The 23,284-nt window shown below is 40.2% G+C and overlaps 1 protein-coding gene across 5 annotated transcripts in view; it reads left to right on the top strand.

Moving 5' to 3' along the window:
* The window catches only part of RHBDD1 (rhomboid domain containing 1), a 115,117-nt gene that overhangs the window by 18,745 nt on the left and 73,088 nt on the right, over nt 1-23,284 (top strand). For 2 of the 5 annotated variants that reach the window (XM_068544319.1, XM_068544320.1), the window contains exons 2-3: nt 4,935-5,382; nt 6,645-6,777. In XM_068544319.1, coding sequence (XP_068400420.1) covers nt 4,950-5,382; nt 6,645-6,777 — 566 coding nt within the window. In that variant the 5' untranslated portion in view covers nt 4,935-4,949. Of the gene's footprint in view, nt 1-4,753; nt 4,772-4,874; nt 5,383-6,644; nt 6,778-23,284 lie in introns of those variants that run through there. The other 3 variants (XM_068544316.1, XM_068544317.1, XM_068544318.1) reach the window with 2 other exon arrangements.

Raw genomic sequence — 23,284 nt, 5'->3', positions numbered from 1 at the left:
CCGACAGCCACATCTTCTAGGTAGTTCTAATCCTTGTGGCTCGCACCGCAGGTAACACTGAAACTTGTAAATTGTCGTGAACCTTGTAATGTTCATGGAACCTACTGACACCAGAGTGACAACGCCATGGAAGCTCTTATCAACAGAGCCCTTGCGGAAGTAGAAGTCAAAACAGCTGTCCGGTCAGGGTTAAAATGCCATGTGTTTTTAATCAAATAGTTCTGGCAAAGCAACCTATTAATACATTTTAAATGGATCAGAGGTTTATTCCTGTAAAGTTGAGATAAATGTCACAACAGTCTTCTGGAACTAACTGATAAGTGGAATAATATGTACAGTGCTATGGGGAAGGTTGCAGCAATTGTAGGAAAAATGCTTAGGGATAAATGTATCATAGACCTTTTCAGTCAGTCTTGTTTATTTTATAATGTAGATGCATTTAACATGCTCATCTTGAGTCATTGGACAAACACTTATTAAGCACTGACTGTATATGAGTCACTATGCTAGGCCTCTGGGTATTCAGTGGTGATCAAAATAGATAGTTCTGCCCTCAGCACTTATGCTATAATCGTGGAGCTCCCGGTGTGGGAGCACCCGGGTGGTTGGATCATAGTGATCAAAGGCAGAGACCAGTGTGAGGTGAGTCCAGAGGGGTAGGCAGGACAGTGGTAATCACGAGTGTGTAGTTACGGTCAAGAGTTTGGACTTCATTCCAACTGTAACAATAAGCCATTGAAGGCTTACTGCAGGGGAATCCAACTTTAGTTTTATAAAAATTACCCGGAGCAGTAGTGAATAATGGTTGTTGGGTATAAGAGGAGAAGCAGAGTTTGTTGTAATCCAGGCAAGTTATAATGGTGGCTTAGACTAGAGTAGTGGCTCTAGAGCTAGAAAGAGGTAGATGATACAGATAGTTTGGAAGAGTTCGCAAAGTGTGGTGGATGGGATTTGGGGGAAGCAGAGTGAAGAGGGAGAAGGATGTGTCGAGGATGTTGTGTGTATCTCCAACCTGAACAACTGGGTAGCTGGAGATTCTGTGTCCTGAGATCTGGCACATAGGAGGAGGGGTGGACTTGGAAGGGACTGTCCAGTGTTCAGTTTGGGGCATGTTGAGTGTGAGGGGGAGGATATGTGTATAAGGCGGGGGGGTGGGGATGGAGTGCAAGGACCAGCCTGCCCTTCCTTGCGCCGGTGTAACTGGTTATGGTCTGAGTACAGGTTAGAATAAACAAGTCACTTTCAAAACCAAACACATTGCACTGGTTTCCAGCTTATGAATCATGCCTCTGTGTTCTCTGCTACAGCTCAGCTCTCTAAAAATATCTATGTAATTATGGGCAGGATGAAACAATATTCATCTTACAGTAAGATGTGTGCCTGCCTGGCCCACAAAGTCAGGTTACAGATTTGATCTCCACATGAACCAGTTAGATTTTCTGTTATCTTGTTACAAACAGGCTACATCCCTCACCTTGGATGGCTGACTTGGTTACTTATTAGGAAGGAAACTGGGCCATAGAGCTGGTTTGAAATAGTGTCAATTTATCTTCGCTACTTAAAACTGCGGTCTAGTGGCCTTTTGGAAAACAGAGCCCAACATATATTATGCACTTCTCACGTTGGTTATGGCTCTATCTGCCTTTACATTAAGCATACCACATCATTGTATTCATCTTGTGATTTTCTGCAGCCAGTATTTTTATTTCCTTCAACAAATAGAAATGATAGAAATGGGCCATTTAGGGCCGGGATTGCAAGTGTTTGGGTCTTTGCTGTACCTCTAATGCCTGGCACAGGGACTGGCATGCATTTGGCACTTGATATTTATTTTAAAAACTGAGTGATTGAGGAATGGCTGAATAGTCATTCTGTAAGAAGGAGGGCTAATTCAGTTTTGGGAAATCAAGAGATCAGGTGGACTATATTCTTCCTACAAGGTTATGTCCCTGAAATCTGAGAAGTCAAAGCTGTAAAATATAAATTTGGGAACCATCCTGATAAAAAGAATTATTGAAACCATGAGAGTGGAATTCCATAAGTGTATGCAAAATAGTGTAGAATAAGAATAGAGCGAAACTGAAAAGCAGAGGAAGGGGAGTTGGGAGGAGGCAGGAACCTGCGGGAGAGCACAGCGTCCCAGGGAAGAAGGAGCAGTCAGCAGTGGGGAGATAGAGCCCAGAGGTGAGAAGGGATGCAAACGAAAAGGGGCCTTTGGGTTTGGGCAGAAGTCAAGCAAGTTAATGTGAGCCTGGGTGCACAGTGTGAGACAAGCTTGGGGAAATTCCACTCTCCTTTTGTTTATACTCTCCACCACTAATGATTCCAATCAAGAGGGGACTTTTTCTTAAGCAAAGACATAATTATTTTTGATTTTCTGCTGTGCATAGCCTGGCATCATAGGACACTGTACTGATATTGAAGGGTTTATTTTGTGATTTCTTATAAGCTGGTTACTTAATGATCAGGACCATATTTTTCCATTGCTCCTGTTACAGGTAATGATGTTTCATATATATAATTATCTAGGGGAATTGAAAACATGTCACAGTAGTTGGAGATCTGAAAATCAACCTGAACATCAATATGAAAAATATAGACTATTTCTCCAAAATTATCTGGGAGCTTTTCAGTTGAAATTTTATTAAGTTCTCTAGTTCATGAGAGTGCTACAAAGCTATAATAATAAGCCCTGGCAATAAAGAAACTTGGGGTTGTGCTAATAATGGGGGTACACCCATAACACATACATATATATAATTTTTTCTTGGGCGTTTCTTTTGGGTGTGAAGTTGGTAAGAATCCCTGTGTGGAGAGGGATGGGGAGTACATTTGAGTCTCATTATTAGGATGCTACCATTGCAAAGACTTTTTCTCCTAAGTGAGATTACTTTATAGTAATGAAAAAAGTAGCTACCATTTATTCAGTACCTACTTTGTTCCAGACATGTAACAGTAATCCTGAGAAGGAGGTATTATTTCTAATTTAAAGTGAAGAAATTGAAGTTTAAGTAATTTACCATAGATCTCAGGGCTAGTAAGTAGGAATCTAGCCGTTTTTTACTCTAAAGCCCATGCACTTTCCAATGTGCTGTCTGAATGAGAACCTTTAGGGTATCAGAGTGCGTTAAATATTTGATTGGAGCCAAGATAGCTCCACAGGGAAATCAGAAAACCATTAGATGAGAACTTTTTCAGCATCCTGTCCCCTAATCTGCCTATTTACCCATATCTGCACCTGAAATTCTTCTTCTTCCTTCCTGTTATGATGGACAAGGCTATTCCCTCTAAGGACTTGATTCTTTTTATCTTTTGCATCTTTAGTCTGTGTCTCTTTCTTTACTAGCTTCTTCCCATAAGCATAACCTAGACCTTTTCTGAAGCAAATACCTTCTGTATTGGTTAGTAATTGCTGTATAACAAACCACTCCAAAATTTGGTGAAGTTAATGTAAAATATCATTTATTTAGCTCACTGTTCTGTAGGTCAACAAATTAGTCTGGGCTCAGCTGGATTTACTTATGCATCTGTGGTCAGCTGCTGGTCAGCTAGACCGCTTTGCTTCTGAGGCATTAGCTGGTCAGTGGCCAGGGCCATCTGGGTGACTAGAGCATGTGTCTTCCATCATCCAGTAGGCCAGCCCGGACTTGTCCACATGGTTGCCTGGGAGGGTTTCAAGAGAGAGCAGAAGCCTGCAAATCATCTTGAGGCCTAGATTCGGAACTAGTGTCGCGTGCTTTTCATTCTGTCAACCAAAGCAGGTCACAAGGCCAGCGCAAGGCATGGAGAAGTAGACCCGTGAACATGGCACTCTTCCTCGTGGGTAAATCCAGTCTACGTCTACCCTTCAAGACCACCTCAGCCTGAGTTGTGTGCCTTGGGTCTGGGCTTCCTCTGTCCCTGCATTTAGAACATTGTGTGGCAGTTGTTGGTTTACTTCTTAGTAGAAAATGAGCTCCTTAAAGACAGCGACTGTGTTTTAATCCAGGATTTGGCTCATAGTAGGTAACTTTTAAAAGTGGAAATTTTTCTGAAAATAAAGCAGTCTAGCAGTTGACATCTGGCAATATGGAACAGAAGATAATATATGCTTGCATTTTAAGACTTGCTTGCTAATGTTGAAGAACTTTGGAGCAGACTCTATCTAATATATCAAAATCAAAAATTTTTTTAATTAATTAATTTATTTAATTTATTTATTTTTGGCTGCATTGGGTCTTCGTTGCTGTGCGCAGGCTTTCTCTAGTTGCAGCGAGCGGGGGCTACTCTTCGTTGTGGTGCGCGGGCTTCTCATTGCGGTGGCCTCTCTTGTTGTGGAGCACGGGCTCTTGGCACGCGGTCTCAGTAGTTGTGGCGCACGGGCTTAGTTGCTCCGTGGCATGTGGGATCTTCCCACGCCAGGGATCGAACCCGTGTCCCCTGCATTGGCAGGCGGATTCTTAACCACTGCGCCACCAGGGAAGCCCAAATATTTCTTTAAAAAAGTGAAGGGGGTGAAGAATTCTCTCCAGCATTCTGAGAAGGAATAATTATTAAATATTTGTGCACTGTCTTTGTATGTTTTTTGGTTAGGTTATAAGTTTGTTTATAAGGAAGACAAGTTACATTTTCCTGGCATATTTGTCAGAAAAAGCATACACATCCATTAAGTGGTCCACTGGGATCTGGGATGACATTTCTCATTTAGGATGTAAAATGAGGAGGGACATTAGCCAGTGTCCTGGGCGTTACTCTGGAAGACACAGAAAATAATGCTTCTGTTAGATGGGAGGTGAGATATACATAATGTAAGCCCATCTTTAAGTGAGGACGTCTTGTCACTGTCCTAATTCTTAATTGATGGATTTTCATGTACATTTTATTTTACATCTTAGGCTCAGCTGCCTCTGTATCTTCCCAGATTCCTCGCGTCTGACCACATTTTCCCGTCACAGGCTTGATATCTAACCATGCAGCGGAGGTCAAGAGGAATTAATATTGGGCTGCTTCTGCTCCTTTCTCAAATCTTCCACGTTGGGATCAGCAATATTCCACCTGTCACCCTAGCAACTTTGGCTCTCAACATCTGGTTCTTCTTGAATCCTCTGAAGCCGCTGCTTAGCTCCTGCCTTAGCGTGGAGAAGTGTTACCAGCAAAAAGACTGGCAGCGCTTACTGCTTTCCCCTCTTCACCATGTGGATGATTGGCACTTGTATTTCAATATGGCATCCATGCTCTGGAAAGGAATTCATCTGGAAGGAAGACTAGGAAGTAGATGGTTTGCCTACGTCATCACCACGTTCTCCCTACTCACTGGGGTGGTGTACCTCTTCTTGGAATTTGCTCTGGCAGAACTTATGGATGAACCTGACTTCAGAAGGAACTGTGCTGTGGGTTTCTCAGGTAAGGCAGATGCATTTCTGAGGTAGCCTGCATGAAAACAGTAAGGGAGATGCAGCTGTTGTCATTTTTTGAAGCAGGGGTCCCAGTTGGTGAGGGAACTGAATTCTGAGTGGCTAAGCTCTGCTGGGGCTCGGATTTTGGTGAATAGGCTGATTGGAGCACAGGAGAGACATAGATTTTGCTATTTCCCATTATGCCGCATCATTCACTCTTGGACAGTTGAGACTAGGGTCTGCCCAAAGGTAGTTTTGTAGGAGATGTGGTCCTGGAAATATGCACTGGCTCCATTACGGTGGGACGAGGGAGAGAGGCATTGGTGTACTTGTGGGAGTTCCCTAAAAAGATGGGTATGCATCTCAATAACGCCATTAAAATAAATGCACCACACCCTACAATGGCATGCTCACTGTGTTTTCAGAGCCATGATAGTCTTTATACATAATTCATGCTGTTTAATTAATGTAACAGGTCCTTAGGGAGGTGGCCTTGTCTTGATTTTGTAGATGAGGAAGCTAAGGCCCAGAGAAGTCAGGTAACTTGCTCAAGGTTACACACCTCATAAGTGATGGAGCTGGGATTTGAACCCAGTCTTCATGACTTTAAACACGTATTACGTTGCCTCTCACTTGTCCCCCTCACTAGTTCTTTTTTTACATTTTTCTCATAGGACTAAATTGCCATCAGGACTTAAAATAGGTATTCTAAAAATTATCATGTGAAGGGTAGGAGGGAAATAGTCCTGAAACCGAAGGAGATCAAACCCTTCCCTCTATTTTCCCTGCCGTCCTTACCCCTTCCCTCTAAGATGCATCCTCATGCATCTGATTGTGTGAGAAGAAAGGAAATAAGCCCTGCCTTCAATATGTCTTTCCATAGGAGTTAGAAAAATGCACATTAATAATATTTTTTTAATTGAGTTAAAAATCACATCAAATGAACGGTTTTGAAGTTTACAGTTCAGTGGCATTTAGTATTGCACCATTGCGGGTGTCTTATTCCCATTTTATGTGTTATATATTTAGTAGCATACTCAAAGTCAGTATGAACTTCCGTGTTAAGAAACATCAAAGGAATGATTGCCTTGAAGACTGTCTTTCTACCGAATGCTGGGTTGACTTGTTGTAAGGAATAGAGTATGTTTCGAAGCAAAAAGTTGGATGTAATGGAATAATAATTTTCACTTTCAGTTAGTTTTCTTTGTAAATGTTGATCATCTCCACATTTGGATTGTTGATATTTGTATGCTCTTTATCCTCTTTTAGGAGTTTTGTTTGCTTTGAAAGTTCTTAACAACCATTATTGCCCTGGAGGCTTTGTCAACGTTTTGGGCTTTCCTGTACCCAACAAATTTGCTTGTTGGGCAGAACTTTTGGCTATTCATTTCATCTCGCCAGGGTAAGTGTTTGCTCTTAGAGAATACAAATGAAGAACCTGATATTCCATAGAGAAAGAATTATAGTCATAATGAGGTAATCAATTGTCTTTTACAGTGAAATTTGTTCTTTAACTGTAAGGACAGAATCCAGCTTAATGGTTTTAATGTCAGATAGTCCTGTGTTTGAATCTCGTCAGCTACTGAGCTGAGTGATTTTGATGTATTTGTCTTATCTGAGTTTCCATTTCCTCACCTTTTAAGTTGAACCTGATACACAGATTTGGGGATTTATATTAACCAGCCTGTCAATTAATTAATTCTAATAACAATAATCCAAAGAGGCACACAGAAACCACATAATTAGAAAGATACAAAATCAGAAGGTATGTTGGTCCAACGCTTTTAAGCCATTTTAGTTGTGAATTTTCTTGGTGGTAGACTCTTTAAACAAAAGACTTTCCTCACAATTTTGATATAGAAAATGGATCAACTCTGAACTGTTTTGGGTGGAGAGGAAGCATAGGGCTCCACTCCCTTTGCCTTACCCCTGTGTCACTGGCTGCCTTAGAGGCACCTCCGCAGAACCCTAGAGCTCCAGGGAACACAGTTTGGGAATCACTGATGTCTGCGAATTTCCTTTACAGACGAGGACAAGGAAATTCAGAAGGTTTAGGGACTCATCAAGCAGTGTCGTGGTAGACACTAGACTAGTTAGGATTCAGGCGTCTGGACTCCTGGCCTGGGTGTTCTGGGGGGGGGGGGGGGATGGGGGTGAGATGGGCCGTGCTTCTCCGCTTTGGTTCTTTTCTCTACTTTCTGTTCAGAAAAAAAGAGAGTGAATTGTGTTATTTTCCCACCTCTTCCACCAGCTGCACTTCTCTTAATCTGTATAATGCACCTGGAAGCCCATGGTTTGCTCATTTATTTTTACTTCGGGGACCTGGACGCTGTTTGGAGAAGGGGGAGATTCAGGAAGATTCAGAAAGAAGTAAGGAGGGTATTTTTTTGCTGCTGTTCTTTTCAGACAGGAGCTTTTTTTCTCAGCTTTCGATTTGTGTGACCGCGTTGGGTGTCGTACTTTATTTGAGAGTATTCTCCTTGGGCTGTGTGTCAGCCCAGTAACCTTGAGTCCTTCTTTAATGCTAATTTCCCATCGTGGGCAGCCATTGCCAGCTGGTCTGTAAAAGGCAGTGATGTGGCCACTGAACGCCACTCATTTGCAACTGTATTGTTATCTTGTGACAGTTCCACGAAGAAAGCCTAACAAAATCTTCAAAGTTTTCTTTGAAAAAGGGTCCAGTAATGTCTGTCCCTTATCTGAACAGCCCTCTCTATACCTTGTCACTCACAGCTCCCTGACTTGCTTGATGTGACTTGGTTTTCTGTGTAGACCAGAGACTCTTGTGTGTGAGGGCAACACCCAACATTCATATGAAAATCACTCTCTCTGGTACTTGAACTTTTATTCTATAATGAATCCATTGAACAGCAGTGCCTTTAATAGTCTCATGCAACTATTTCTGAAGACTCCATCGTGCATTTTATTTTTTTAGGGCCCCCCCCCCTTTACATAGAAAAAGGATGGTTGCATTTTTATGTAATATGCTTATTCTGCGTGGAGGGACCTGATATTCTGAGCTTGGGAATTAAATGGAATTTCCTTTGAAGTTTGAAAGACTAAATCTTTTGGTTTTTAAGATTTGACTACTTTGAATGATAAACTTCTGATATCCAGGCATCTACTTATGCATGTGTCCGTTAAAGACGGAGCTGAACACTGGTCCAGGAAACCTAAGAGGGGCGTGCTTTTTGAGATGGATCTTGGAAGAATGGGGGGAACCAGAGCTCTCTCCGCTCTGCCTTGTTATCCTCCTGGTGGTTGTCAATTAGAGTTTTCATTGGGAAAACACTGTGAATCTTTACAACAAAGCCTGCTTTATCGACGGACTTAATGAGCTGCCCTTTGGGAGAAAAAAAAACCTGCCAAGCAAACATTTGGTGGACCTCTGTGATTTATGAAAGCCACAGAATTAGTAATTTCCCCAGTTAGGGAGTTTTATGGAGGGAAGCCACTCCAAACAGCCAGCCGTTCGTTCAGCCAGCACTGTGAGAGGTATGGACTTGACCAGCAGAGTGAAGTAATCGCACTCCTTTGCTGGGGCTTTTGCTTTCACAGTTCTCGTGTGTCCCTTGTTTCAGTGACGTCTTTGCCTCACATGGTCTTTTACTTTCCCTGCATGTCCTGGGGCCCTGGTAGGTGGTTGTGTTTAAAGACGTGACCCCGCTCCCAAGGTGGCACAGTGGGGAGGTGATTCCGAAATTCTCATTTTCACCTTAAAGCTCAAATTTTATCATTGACAATAGATATCACTAGTTGTTTTTTTTGAAGGCTCACATTGTTCATTTTTGAGAAAACGTGTGCCATTTTCCCTTTATTTAACCATGGTCTGTCAGTTTTTCTTTCAAGCAGGCATGGCGGGGGAGGGTCCACGAAAAGTGGCTAGTTCATCTCACAGTTCAAACGAGCACACTAGTGCTTCGTCTGGAGACAAGCATCTCACTTGGATATGGAGTTGAGGTGCTTTATGCAAATTTCCCATTTTGTATACAGCGTATGAAAAAGATGTATACTACTATTGATATTTTAAACATTAAAATTTTACTGTTTATCAAGATATTCTTAAGTAGAACTTTCTTTTTTCTTTTTAAATGTGAATGTGTGGCTGTGAAAAATACAGCGACTACTGGTACTGTTTGGAGTCACCGCCTTGATTCATTTGATTCGAGCAGCCAAGGCACAAGCAGTTGGACCCACCGTTGCTTTTATACCACTAGTGCAATCGTCGACACGTGGAAAAGGGCACATGATACCTCAGTATTATTATGAAAATAGTTCTGACTTCATGAACTGCTGGAAGGGCCTCTGGGACCTCCAGTGGCCCATGGAGCACACTTTGAGAATCGCTGCTCCTAGCTCTCATGCTGCCTCTCTAGCACTACTCTTGACCATTTCTTAGCTTGTATGAAAGGAAAGATGGGGAGCTTCATGCAGTCAGGGATGGCAGAGAAAGGGAAGCAGTGAAGTATGTTAGAACATATATTGTATAACCACTGAAATTGCTAATTAACAGTTGCTAATTAGCATGAACTGTTAACACTTTGTCTGAAGGAGAATGGCCACTTGTCACTCTCATTACAGGGACTGACTATAAGATCTGCCTGTGTTCCACGCAGGACAGAATTCCTTAGATGCAGGGAACTCCCGTCCTACTTTCAGTTCTCTCCTTGCGTCTGCTTACATTTTGTGCTAAGGTGCTTCTGGCATATTCATCTAAAATGCAACATACAGTTCTTTCTTCCCCAGTAGTACTGAGATAGGGAATATAAAAGGAAAGTGCATTTGGCTGGCATACACTGTGTCTGAGTGTCAGTTGACACCCCTATGGATCTAGCTACGTAGTAGTCTATTGGATTTTTGCCTTGGGAATTAGAACTGAGGTTGGGGAATAACAATTTGGAAGATGACGGTAACACCGTCTCCTGTTCCACATGTTCTTTTAGAACTTTGCCACTCTACCTAGAGGTGGGGTCGTGCATCTCCCCCTGAATTGGGTGGATTTGTGACTCAGTGTAATCAGTAGATGGCAGCAAAAGTGCCATGTTAATTCTGAGGCAAGAAGTCTCTTGCCTTGTGAGCTGAAACACTTGCCCGTGGAGCCCATGTTCCCTGATTCCACCATGCTACGAGGAAGTGGCGCGTGACAGGTGAGTGAGTGGCCATTAGATACAGCCATGAGTCCCCTCAGCCTCAACATTGTGGAGCAGAGACCCGTCACCCCCTGTGCTTTCTGAATTCCTGACCCACAGAATCTGTGAGTGGAAGAAAACAAGTGTTGTTTTATGTCACTACATTCATTTGGGGAGATTTGTTCTACGTAATGTCAACGAGTTGAATGAAGAAAAAGGGAAACTAGAATGAAAAGCAGAGGAGTACAAAGGGCAGTGTTTGTGCAGTGGGGGGAGAGCGGAGGGAAAGCGGAAGGGAGCCGAGGATGGAGGCCTGGGGAGGAATCCATGCTGAGATGCTGTGGTATCGCGAGTCATAACATCACCACCCATCGAGTAGCAGGGCTTTAAAGCAGTGGTTGGCAACTGTGGGTTCTAATCCTTTAAAACGTTCTGAAATCAATGTAGTGGGTCACAACCAGCGTTTGAAAGAGAGAGAGAGAGGGAGGGAGGGAGGGAGGGAAGGAAGGAAGGAAGGAAGGAAGGAAGGAAGGAAGGAAGGAAGGAAGGAAGGAAGGAAGGAAAGAAGGAAGGAAGGAAGAGAGGGGAGTGGGAGGGAGGGAAGGAAAGAGAAAGGTGGATTAGTGTTGAATGTGGTAAGGGTATTATTTCAAGGAACTTTTGTTTTAGCTATATGTGTGTGTGTGCTATATTTCTAAAAATGTATTTTTATTGTGGGACACAGTACAAAAATTTTGGGAGGTGCTGCTTTAAAGCAGCTACTAGTTGCTTAAACTAGAGTTAAATACATTTATGGTATCAGAGACATTTATTGCCTTTAGCGAAAGAGGGTTAGATTGCCAGGTCTTTGGTGGCAATGAGACGAACAGGCTGTGACTCCAGATTTCTACTAATTCATTGTCTTTCATTAGAATAAGTGTTAGTTTACAAGGCTTATCGATGACCGAGTGAGCTCTCAAGATAGCTGTCTGTATATTGGAGATGTATGCTAACAGATTTAGACTTCACCTAAACCAGAAATGCTAGTAACGGTTGTTCAGTTATAAACAAAGTTATTCGTAAAAATCCTTTGAGAATTCAAGAGAAAGGGGTTATCTAGAGCAAAGGAGACAATGAAGTGTAAAAGTTAACACATTTTCGCAAAAAGTATAATATTCCTCTCCAAGCCTTTTAAATGTAGACGTATTCAATAACTTAGAAAATAAAACAAAACCTGAATGGATATAGGGTTAAAATATACATTGGCAGTTTGTGTAAGCAAGCAAGTGACAAATAGATAAATCCAGTGATACTTAATTGTGCTTTGGAGAGAATGCTCCTTTGACAAAAATGGCCTGATGGATGAGAGCTAAGCAGGAACTGTGGTCTTCTCAGGGCTGGGGCCGTGTTATGGCAGCCCATGGAGAGGAGAGAGGGCTGCTGTCTGAGATTCCTGTTTTCAAGGGCAGGTTAAGTTGTTTTTCAAGAAGTTATATTACACAATTACATCTTTTGTTTTGTACCTACTGGGACAGTTGCATTTTTCTACTAAACTTGGATGACAAATGTTGCATATATAGAATTGATACTCACCTCTGTTTTCTTTCACGGAAACATGTTTTCACAGCCTGTTAAAGACTTCAGTTTGAATCAACATCCCAGGACTCTCCTGAGCAGATTTTTCTTCTGCATTCCTTGGATGTCCATTGATATATTTCCTCCCTTTTCCCTTTACAGACTCCTGTAAAGAAAGGTTATATGAGTTATGTAAAAGAGTTAGTTAATTTGTCTGTCTCCAGGAGGGCTTCCAGTTGAACAGAACGCAAGGTGAGAGCAGTACTTCACCAAAGCAATGATTCCCTTGAGTTAGGTTTTACGAGATGAGAATGAGAAATTCCGAGGCAGAGAACTTTCCCTCCCACTAGAATTGGAACTCTTCGAGGGAAAGGGAGTGTGTAAATCATCTCTCTGGCTCTGGAGTCCAAGTTTGTGGCAAGAGAGAAGACCCAGCCTTGTCCTGAGCAGCTGGCCCATCCCTGACCACCGTAGGAAGAGCTTCAAGCTAAATAGGAGGTGCATTAAGAACAGAAAAGAATTGTACCTGACTACTAAGTTTTCTTCTTTCTTTTATAAGAGGTTTAGTGTAACAGTTTCTTTTAACAACTGGTTATATGACGTAAAGAATTAAACTGAAAAGAAAGCAGTAGCTAAATGAGAGTGTAACCTAATTTCTCAGCTCCTAATTGAGAGAACAATATATTCATTGTAGAAAAGTTGAAAATATATAAAGTATGATAAGGAAAACAAATTGACCATCTTCTCCTTCCCAGAGAAAACTACTTTTAGCATTCTGCCATCACACACCCCTTCCCTTATACGCAATTATATTTCCTATTTTCTCATTTAATGTGTTATAAGCAACGGCTCTTCCAAAGCCTCAGTTTTAACGGCTGTAAAATGATTCCTGTTGCGGTTCCTTTATTTTCCTAGTCACTAATTTTACATGCTAATGTTATTACCTAATCGTCCAAATTATAAGTGAGGATGTCTCTCAAAGCATTATTTGCTAGTCTTGGCTCCCAGATCTGAATATGTCCTCAGAGTAGATTTCCAGAATTAGAATAATGGATTTGAACTATCTTCATGGCACTTTTATACATTTTACCAACTTGCTTTCTATAAGTTTGTTCTAGTTTATAGCCTACCAGCAGCACATGAAAGTGTCTGCTTCCCCACTTTCTTGGCCAGCCTGAATATTTGCTGTAAGGTCTTTGGAAATATGATATGTAACAAAAATTATTCTCTTGCTGTTATTTACACATCTTTTGTTAGTGAAATGGGACAACTTTTTATTTCCTTTTTAGTAAGTTATATTTCCTTGTCTGTGATTTGTCTTTGTGTCCTCTGCATATTTTCAGGATGCTGTAATTGTTCATTGTTAGAGTGATGATACTGAATTTCAAGGGGTTCTTATTAGATTACATATACTAAGAAACCTTAAGTACACAGTACAATTTTAAGTTCTATAAATAATAACTTAGACAATGTCTATGGGGTTTTTTTTGGCTGATATGAATGGATAAAGATTTATTCTAAACTATAGGTAAGAACAGAAACTCTTTTACACTGAAAATAAAGAAATGATCTGATAGGTTGTTTTGGGAGTAGATTGAAGACAGGTTTTATTTATTTATATGTTTTAAATAAATTTTATTTTTTAGAATGGCTTTAGATTTACAGAAAAATTATTGAAGAGGTACAGAAAGCTCCCACATAACCTGCACCCAGTTTCACCTAATTTTGACATCTTAACATTAGTATGGTATATTTGTTACAGTTGATAAGCCAATATGACACATTATTGTTAACTAAACTCCATACTTTATTCAGATTTCCCTAGTTTTTATGTGATGTCCTTTTTCTGTTCTAGATTCTTACCTGGAATACCACATGACATTTCATGTATCCTTAGGCTCCTGTGTTAGTCAGCTTGGGCTGCCATAACAAAATACCATAGATTGGGTGGCTGAAACAACAGAATTTTATTTTCTCACAGTTCTAGAGGCTAGAAGTCCAAGATTAAGGTGCCAACATGGTTGGAGTCTGGCAAGGACTCTCTTCCTGGCTTGTAGAGATGGATGCCTTCTTACTGTGTCTTCACATGACAGGGGGCGAGACAGAGAGAGACAGAGAGAGAGAGGCAGAGAGAGAGAGAGAGTGCATGAGAGCATGCCATCATGAGAATCCCACCCTCATGACCTCATCTAAACCTGATTATCTCCCAAAGGCCCCATCTCCAAATATCATCACGTTGGGAGTTAGGGCTTCAACATATGAATTTGGGTGGAGACAAAATTCAATCCATAGCAGCTCCTCTTGGCGGTGACAATTGGTTTTATTTTTAATGAAGAGTTATAAGATATCACTCCTGAATGTCCATGTGTATACGCATTAACTTCCTTTTATTTGCCCTCTTGTAACCCAGAAGCAGTGTTCAGTTAGCCATGTAGCATGGTTTCTAAGCAAGTTTTAATTTAGGTGTATGAACACATCTTGTCTTCTCTTAAATGGAACTGCTGTGGCTCCACTGTAAAACGTGCACGTCATACACCGAGGTAGATATGAGAAATTTCCATCCCAACTAGAGCACACCAGCATGGAGGACTCCTGCTGTCTGTAAATTACTCAGACCTTGTTTCAGGCCTGCTTCACCCAATTGGCTGGCTCAGAACAGCAGAGAAGAACAGTAGGTAGAAATAAGGAAGCAGCTGTTTTTCCAGTTGAACACAGAGTTGTCTGGAATAAGGTTCACTACTCAGGTTGAAACTAATTGGCCATCATGCTGTGATGTAATTGTGGGTGTGTGGATGATAGCACTTAGCCAATCTGTACTTAACTAACTAGGCTTGTTAATGATCAATTCTGGTGACTTAGTGACAGGTGCAAGACTTGGATTTACTGTACTGGATGTCTCAGGTAATGACGACTGGAGGTTATTTTTAAAAGATAGAATTTTTTAAAAATCAAAAAAAAAGTCATATGCTCTAAGTTAAAAGGTGATATCAGTAAGTACATCTTATTAAATTAAAGAGCTCTGTATAATGTGTGTTACAGGAAAAGGGTGTTTTTTAATCTGAGAAGTTAATTACCAATTGTAGCAATTATTTTGAGTTGACTTTTTTTCTTACTAATATTTTTTTTAATTAAAGAAAAAGAACCCTGTGAAGCACATTTATTTCCCTTTGGAGTATTTAGAATATGCACTTTGGTCTGTTTGGAATTTTTTTTTTCCAGGAGACACTATTGGAGATAAATGTTACACAACTTTCACTCTCAATAAGATGATAAATCACATCTCTGGAACCTTCTGATGTATTTTCTTAATTCTTCCCATTTCAGTGTAAGGAGGAATGCTTTTAAATAGAAAGTTCTTTATATTTGCTAATTTCCCCCTTCCTCTTCTGCAGTATTAAGTGATTTTTAGTTAAAAGTCTTGGGAGTTAAACAGTCAAGAGGACTGTTTTCCATTTACATTCAGGTTTGGTTCAAATTATACAAAATGAAGACAGTCGGTGCTATGAATTGAAATCATTAGTACATCAATTATCCTGTGATAACCAGCTGAGAACAGGCTGTAGACTACTTGAATGCTCCTTCCATTTAAAGTTGGCTTCTCATTAGCTTATATGAGAGATGAAATAATTTGATTCTAATTTATCTCTCTTTAAATGAACATTGTTCCCCTCTGAATTCAAGAGGAGAACATTTTAATTTTGTAGTCATTTATAACACACAGGTCAAATAAATAACAAGTTTTATTTCTAGCAATATATCTCTTCTATTATTTATATTACTACAGTTCCTTGATTCTAAGACACACTTTTTTCCCCTACATCTTTTTAGGGCAAAATAGGCCACAAACATAATAAAGATAACATCATGAATCAGTGGGGGAAAATAAGGGTTATTTAGCAAATGGTACTTGAAGAATAGTTTAACCATTTGGAAGAAATTAAACTTATAGATTTAACTCACTGTACTCCAAAACAAATTTCGTATAGATTATGTTTAGAAGATTTAAAAAACAGCATCTGAAAAATGTCTAGGAGTGTGTGAGGGTAATTTTTCAGTTCTCGAGTTGGGAGGACATTTCTAAACCTAAAAACAATGAATATAACCTCAAATGAAGTCAAAAGCAACACCTTTTTTCCAGGTCCAAATACATTATACATTAAAATGAAAGGCAAAAAAGTTAGCAATATATGTGGAAAAAGAGGATCATATCTTTGTGATGAACAGTACTAACTGCAAGAAAGAAGTCCGTCAATAGACAATGTACAGAAAAAAATTAATCGGTGACTAATAAATGTAAAACATAAAAATTCATTGTTGACCAAATACAGAAAATTAAAATAGTAAGCTATTTTACTTATTAAACCAACAAGATTAGAAAATTATTACTGTTGTTAAGAGTTTGGTGAAATGGGAGTTTACATAAACTTCTGATGGGACTGTATCTTGGTACAGACTTTCTGAAAAGTAATTTGATGATCTGTATGAAGAGCTGTAAAAAGTTTATACCCTTTAGTTTGGTAATTACCTTTCTAGGAAATTGTCCAAATTATAACTGTAAATACAAAAAAATTTTTTTTGACGCAAGTATATTTATTGTCATGAAGTATTGGAAAATTGGAAAATTGGAAACCACTTAAATATCTAGTAGTAGGTAAGTGGTTTAATAAATCATGTTGTAACAGAATATTATATAGCCATTAAAATGCTATTTTCAGAGATTATTTTAATGGAATTGGAAGATCATCAAGATAAGGATAGAGGGAGTTCCCTGGCAGTCCAGTGGTTAGGACTCCATGCTTTCACTGCCGTGGGCCTGAGTTCAATCCCTGGTCAAGGAACTAAGATCCTGCAAGCTGAGCACAGCAAGCCAAAAACAAAAAAACAAAAAAAGCAAAAGATAAGGGTAGAAAGTAGAATACAGAGTATTACTATATGATGTGGTTTCAGTTTTTTTCCAAAGTAAGAATAGTCACCAAAAGGACTAAGAAAAGCACATAAAAATATTATTAGTTGTTAACGTTATGGAATTATTTATTGTTTTTATTTAACTTTTTTTGGCCAGATCCTCTATGGTGAGCATGCATTATTTACAGTGGAAAAATTGAGTTATTAACATATTAACAGTAGCATATTTTCATGAGTCTTAACTTACCTGTGCCTCCCAAGTTCCAGGAGAGCAGAGCTATAGTCTCTTCTGTTTGCTGTGTATTCCCAGTGTCTAAAACAGTGCTTGGCCCATCACACTTACTCAAAAGTGTATGTTTGTTGAATAAAGACAGTTTGGGGTGTCTGGCCCAACTACAGATAATAGGCAAAGTGTAAATTGTTGAGTTACTGACCCGAGTTCAGAAGTCTAGAGAGGAAAGAAGTCAGATGCAAAACCTGAGTGCTGAGTTAGAAGGCAAAGTCAATTCAAATGGGTAAAAAAGAAAACAGCATTCAGGAGGCCTGAGAGGCAGCTCAACAAGGGGGCTAGAATGGTTGAAGTGCCCCTCGGTGCCCAGCAGTGCCTGGCCCCGTCGGCCCAGCCTCATCCTACACAGAGACCACACATTCCTACATGAGGTAATATAAACAGGGACTGTGTACCAGGCTACAAGGGCAGCTTCAATCACCTCTAAAAATAGAGATTTTATAGGCCATATTCTCTGATCACAAAGTAATAATAAAGACTTTAAAAACTAAATATGAGTAAAAGGAAAAAAAAAAACCAATTCCAATAATCATTCATAATCACTTGGAAATTTAAATAACTCCATGATTAAGAGGAAATTAAAAAAAAACACCTTTAGAAATGAACAATGAGAGCACTCCATGTCAAACTCTTCAGTGCTTTTTATAATATAACAAGGAATTTAAAAAGTAAATAGATGAAGTCCTCAATTTAAGAAGCTAGAAAAGGAATAAATACAAGATTAGAGGATGAAGAGATTGATAATGATAAAAGCAAAATTTAATAAAAAGGAAAAAGATGATAGCTAATTGGAGGGCCATATCTTTAAAAAGACGAATCAAATGGGCAAGTCTATGGCAGGTTTAATTAAGAAAACTAGAAGGAAAACTTGAAACAGTAGATATGAAAAAGCAGATGTAAGTAGGTATGGAGGAAGCTAAATCAACTTCTAAAAGGATGTATATTTTCATAAAGAATTTTTTTCTGGGGCTTCCCTGGTGGCGCAGTGGTTAAGAATCCACCTGCCAATGCAGGGGACACGGGTTCGAGCCCTGGTCCGGGAAGATCCCACATGCCGCGGAGCAACTAAGCCCGTGCACCACAACTACTGAGACTGCGCTCTAGAGCCCGCGAGCCACAACTACTGAGCCCGCGCGCCACAACTACTGAAGCCCGTGCGCCTAGAGCCCGTGCGCCGCAACAAGAGAAGCCACCACAATGAGAAGTTTGTGCCCCGCAGCAGAGTAGCCCCCGCTCGCCGCAACTAGAGAAACCCCGCGCACAGCAACAAAGACCCAACACAGCCAAAAGTAAATAAATAAATTTATTTAAAAAAATTTTTTTTCTGTTTTAAGAGATCACTCTTTTTTTTATAATTAAAGTTTTAGACTAATATTGTTAAACCCAAAAATTCTTTTTAAAAGAAAACATTATAGAGATTTTATGATCCAAACAATATTGGTATATAATCTTTAAAAGGTCTTTGAGTTTCTGAGGTGTATTCCAACATGAGTACTGCATCCAAAGTTGTAGAATTTATTTGATGAGATCTTACTGAGTCAGTTTATGAGGGCTTAGATCCTGTAACTTTTTAAAATAAATTTATTTATTTATTTATTTATTTTTGGCTGTGTTGGGTCTTCGTTTCTGTGCGAGGGCTTTCTCCAGTTGCGGCGAGCGGGGGCCACTCTTCATCACGGTGCGCGGGCCTCTCACTGTCGCGGCCTCTCTTGTTGCGGAGCACGGGCTCCAGACGCGCAGGCTCAGTAGCTGTGGCTGACGGGCCCAGCCGCTCCGCGGCATGTGGGATCTTCCCGGACCAGGGCTCGAACCCGTGTCCCCTGCATCGGCAGGCAGACTCTCAACCACGGCGCCACCAGGGAAGCCCCGATCCTGTAACTTTTGAGGGAAGATGTCCCAGTGTAACTGACATTGTGCAGATTTTGATGAAGCAGTTAATTTTACTTTGAGGGTGATATAAATTCATTGTATGATATAAACCAAGTAACTTGAACTCTGAACAAAGGCTCACATTACTTCCTATTCCTCTGAAGTGATTTTGTGAAGTGTGATGCACCAGTGGGTAAAAATACTTCAGGACTTGCTAATGAAAGACAGAGTGTACAGAGTCTGCTTTTCTAGCACATATTTTTATAGATGTTGAAAACGGTGTTGTCAAACGATATTTTAAAAACTGTCAGGAGTGTGTGTTTTTCAAATGAGTTTTAAATAATTCAGTACCATGCAGGCGGCAGAAAAATGGCCTTATAAACTTGCAATGCTCTTTTGTACTGAATATACAAGTAGAGTCTATGAATTAGAAATGAACACTATCCGATACATCTTTTTACTAATAACCAGTATGGTGTTGATGGAAATTTTCTGTTACTAATGTTTCTTTTTTTGTTTGTTGTTTTGCATTTTCCCATTAGAGAATTGCCTTAAAGTCATTTCAACACAGGTACCACATGTGTACTTATGGTAGGTTTCTAATAGGAGCCGTGTCTGGTTTATCTAACCTGATGACTGACTTATGGCAGCCTCCTCCCCTTTTCTTCCCTCTTGTGTGCTGCTGAGTGAGGGATGAGGGGAGAGTCCACGTGGAAGACAGTTCACTTTGAATAAATGTGAGATTCCTAAGAGCTTGCCTACCCGGATAGGTGGTGGCCAAGTGACCTTGTGGAATATTAAGTCTCCTCCTTAATTCAGGAGTCTGATTGGGAGTGAAAAAGTAAGGATCATAGGTTATTATGAGTCTTCGCCACATTTCTCATTGACTCATTGCTCCTCTTGTATTTCTCCTGATCTTACCCAGGAAAACTTATTTATGGGGAAAAGCTAAGTGGCATGTGTGGTCCTCTGTACAGTTCTTCCTCCTGCCAATAAAGAATTGTGGTTTTTCTGAAAGCGGAAGAATTTTTTCCTTCATCATGGTCATTATTATGGTTCGTATTTGGTTTTGTTTTCCCCAGGTATTTTACACTAATAACAGCAGTCTTAGTCATGTTCTGGAGTTACCAGATCTCTAATCTGAGAATCTCAGAGTTAGGCATTAAATGGCTTTCATGGCAAAAGGTTTAAGGTGTGTTTGCAGGGATTGAGAAATGGCTCGAGTCACAACCACAGTGATTGGAGGGTTATAGCTAGACACAGGAAGGGTGAAAACACTTGTCTTTAAGCTTTTTGCATTGTAGCAGTAATTTTAAAGATCTGCCCTAAGAAACAGTAAAAGTTCATTTAAAATTCATAAATTCCACTCCCGTGTCTCTCTGAGTACACCACACATGATTGCTATCAGTGTCTTGAGCATACTGATTATACACTATTTAATGCACATTGTTTGTAACGATGTTTCAAATGATACAGGATTGACTCATTCTGAGTACCGTAGGCCCCCCTTCTCCTCCGAGGATACGTTCCAAGACCCCCAGTGGATGCCTGAAACCATGGATAGTGCTGAACCCTATATGTATGTTTTTCCTCTACATACATACCTATGATAAAGCGTAATTTATAAATTAGGTACAGAAAAAATGAACAACAACAATAATAAGATAGAACAATTATAACAATATACTGTAATAAAAGTTATGTGAAACTTAACTCTCTCAAAATATCTTATTGTACAAATTTAATACCTTTTTCATCTTAACTAAGCGCTTATCATACGTTATGATAGCCGAACTTTTGCAGCTTGAGGTGTGACAGCAATACTAGCACAAATTTCTTTTTCCTTCTTCACAATTTCATGGATAGAAGATTCATTCTTATCGTAGATTTTAGCAACCTCATCGTACAGTTTTTCCTCTTTATTAAGTTGAGAACTGTCACCTTTTCACTTAAAGGAAGCACTTAATGGCTTCCCTTTGGCAGATCCAAATTGCCAGCATCACTACCCTTGTGCTTTGGGGCCATTATTAACTAAAATAAGGGTGACTTGAACACAAGCCCTGTGATACCGTGACAGTCGATCTGAACCCAGATGGCTACTCAGTGTCTAACAGGCATATATGCTGGACAAAGGGATGATTCACACCCCGGGCATGACAGAGCAGGACAGTGACAGGTTTCATCGTGCTACTCAGAACAGCACACAATTTAAAACTTATGAATTGTTTATTTCTGGAATTTTCCATTTAACAATTTTGGACCACGGTTGACCTTGGGTAACTGAAACCTTGGAATGCAAAATCATGGACCAGGGGGCACTGCTGTATTCAGTCTGAAAAGACTCATGAGAGCTGTTGTTCCCTGTCCGGTAGAGGCGGACTGCCCAACAAATGAGAGAGGTGTTCTTCCTGTGGTCCATGTTATTCTAAGATCCTCCTCAGAGGTCTTCGTTTTTAATGATGGCTTGAGGTCCCCTTTTGATCTGGATTTCATAGATTTTTGCATGTCAGTTTCAGTTGAGTTTTCTTAAGGTTCAGTGCAGAATCGACAGTAAAAAAAAAAAAAAAAAGATTGGATGGGGAACAGGCGGCAGAAGTTCTTAGAAAATAGTAAAGAAGATTAAAACCACCTGGTGAAACAAATCTTTCAGTAGATTTGAAAAAGGCACACGTTGTTTCTTGAAAAAGTTTGTTGAGAGGTGCAAATTAGAAATCAGAGTAGATAAATTCATTTTTTGGAAGTGTTTTGTGGGTAAAACATGATCCATTATATGGTTAGACTTGTGTCACGGGAACAATTATATGGCTCCTGGTTATATATGTGGAGTCTTGTTCTCATGTTCCTCATTGCAGATCATACATCCTACTTATGCTGTCCTAGACTCACAGAAGCTGAGCAAAGGCAGGCAGAAGGTGTATCCATCAGTGAGGGGGTACTGGGGATGGATCCATTACTCAATTCTCCTTTCAACACACACTTATTGAGTGCCGCTTCTACTGTTCCTCATCAGTTAAGTGGGGCCAGTCACAGTACCCGTCTCATGGGTTTGTTGGGAGGACTAAAAATACAACACAGGAAGGTCCTGAAATCAGTGTCTGGCTCCTTGGAAGAGCTGCCACCACTTCAGTGCCCCTGAGCTGTCTTCTGTGGGTACGAGAAGAAGGGTTGATGGAGCTCACACAAGTCTGAGCACATCAGAGTCCCTGAGAATAACACCTTACTGGATAGAAGTATCTATGGATTTCAAAGAGCTCTTGAGTAGAGATAGTAAATGAGTAATTGCAAATAGTGTTTTTCAGTTTCAAAAAGTGAGGTGGGTGATTTTGACTCACAATTTTGTTTAATACCTACAATGTATTAGACATTATATGGGACACTTTTATCTGTATTTTCTCCTTTAATTCTTGCAATATTATTTTTATTTCTCCCACACATGACGAATGGAGCTGTATCTAGTTCAAGGGTGTAGGTTCTGGAAATTCATAGTGACTTGAACATCTGGGTTAATATTTCTTTAGTGGGGTAACATCCTTTCTGACAGTTTTATTAGAATATTCAAGCCCTCCATTCCACCTGGAGTCTTGGCCAGCACGGGAACTGAAATAGTGTAGAGCAGAATTCTCTTTGAGACTTTGAGATCTGTTGGTTCTACATTGCCTCTGTCATCTTTGGACACCTTAATCGAGGTTCTTTTAGTTACAGTTTAAAGAAACCCAGCTCAAACTAACTTGATCAAAGAAAAGGACCTCTATTGGCTTACATAGTTAAAATTTCCAGTGGTGCATTTTAGGGTTTCAGAGACATCAGATGTGCTGGGATTCAGCTCAAGCAATGTCGTCAGGATTCTATCTCTGTCTTCTGGCTCTGTTTTTTGTTTTTTCCTGTGTTGGCTTCTGTATTAGTTATCTATTGCCATGTAGCAAGTTATAGTGAACGTAGTGGCTTAAAACACACATTTATTATCTCATGGTGTGTGTGGGTCAGGAGGCTGGGCATGGCTTATCTGGGTCTTTCGCTCCAGGTTTTCTCACGAGACTGCAACAGAGGTGTCAGTCAGCACTGAGGTCTCGTCTGAAGGCTTGACTGAGGAAGGATCTGCTTCCAAGCTTATGTAGATTTTGAAAGAACTCAGTTCCTTGTGGGTTGTTGGACTGAGAGGCTTG

This window comes from Eschrichtius robustus, chromosome 5, assembly GCF_028021215.1.
Source record: "Eschrichtius robustus isolate mEscRob2 chromosome 5, mEscRob2.pri, whole genome shotgun sequence".
Lineage (NCBI taxonomy): Eukaryota > Metazoa > Chordata > Mammalia > Artiodactyla > Eschrichtiidae > Eschrichtius > Eschrichtius robustus.
The sequence above is the reverse complement of the archived record's forward strand: the minus strand, read 5'-3'. Positions and strand labels throughout refer to the sequence as shown.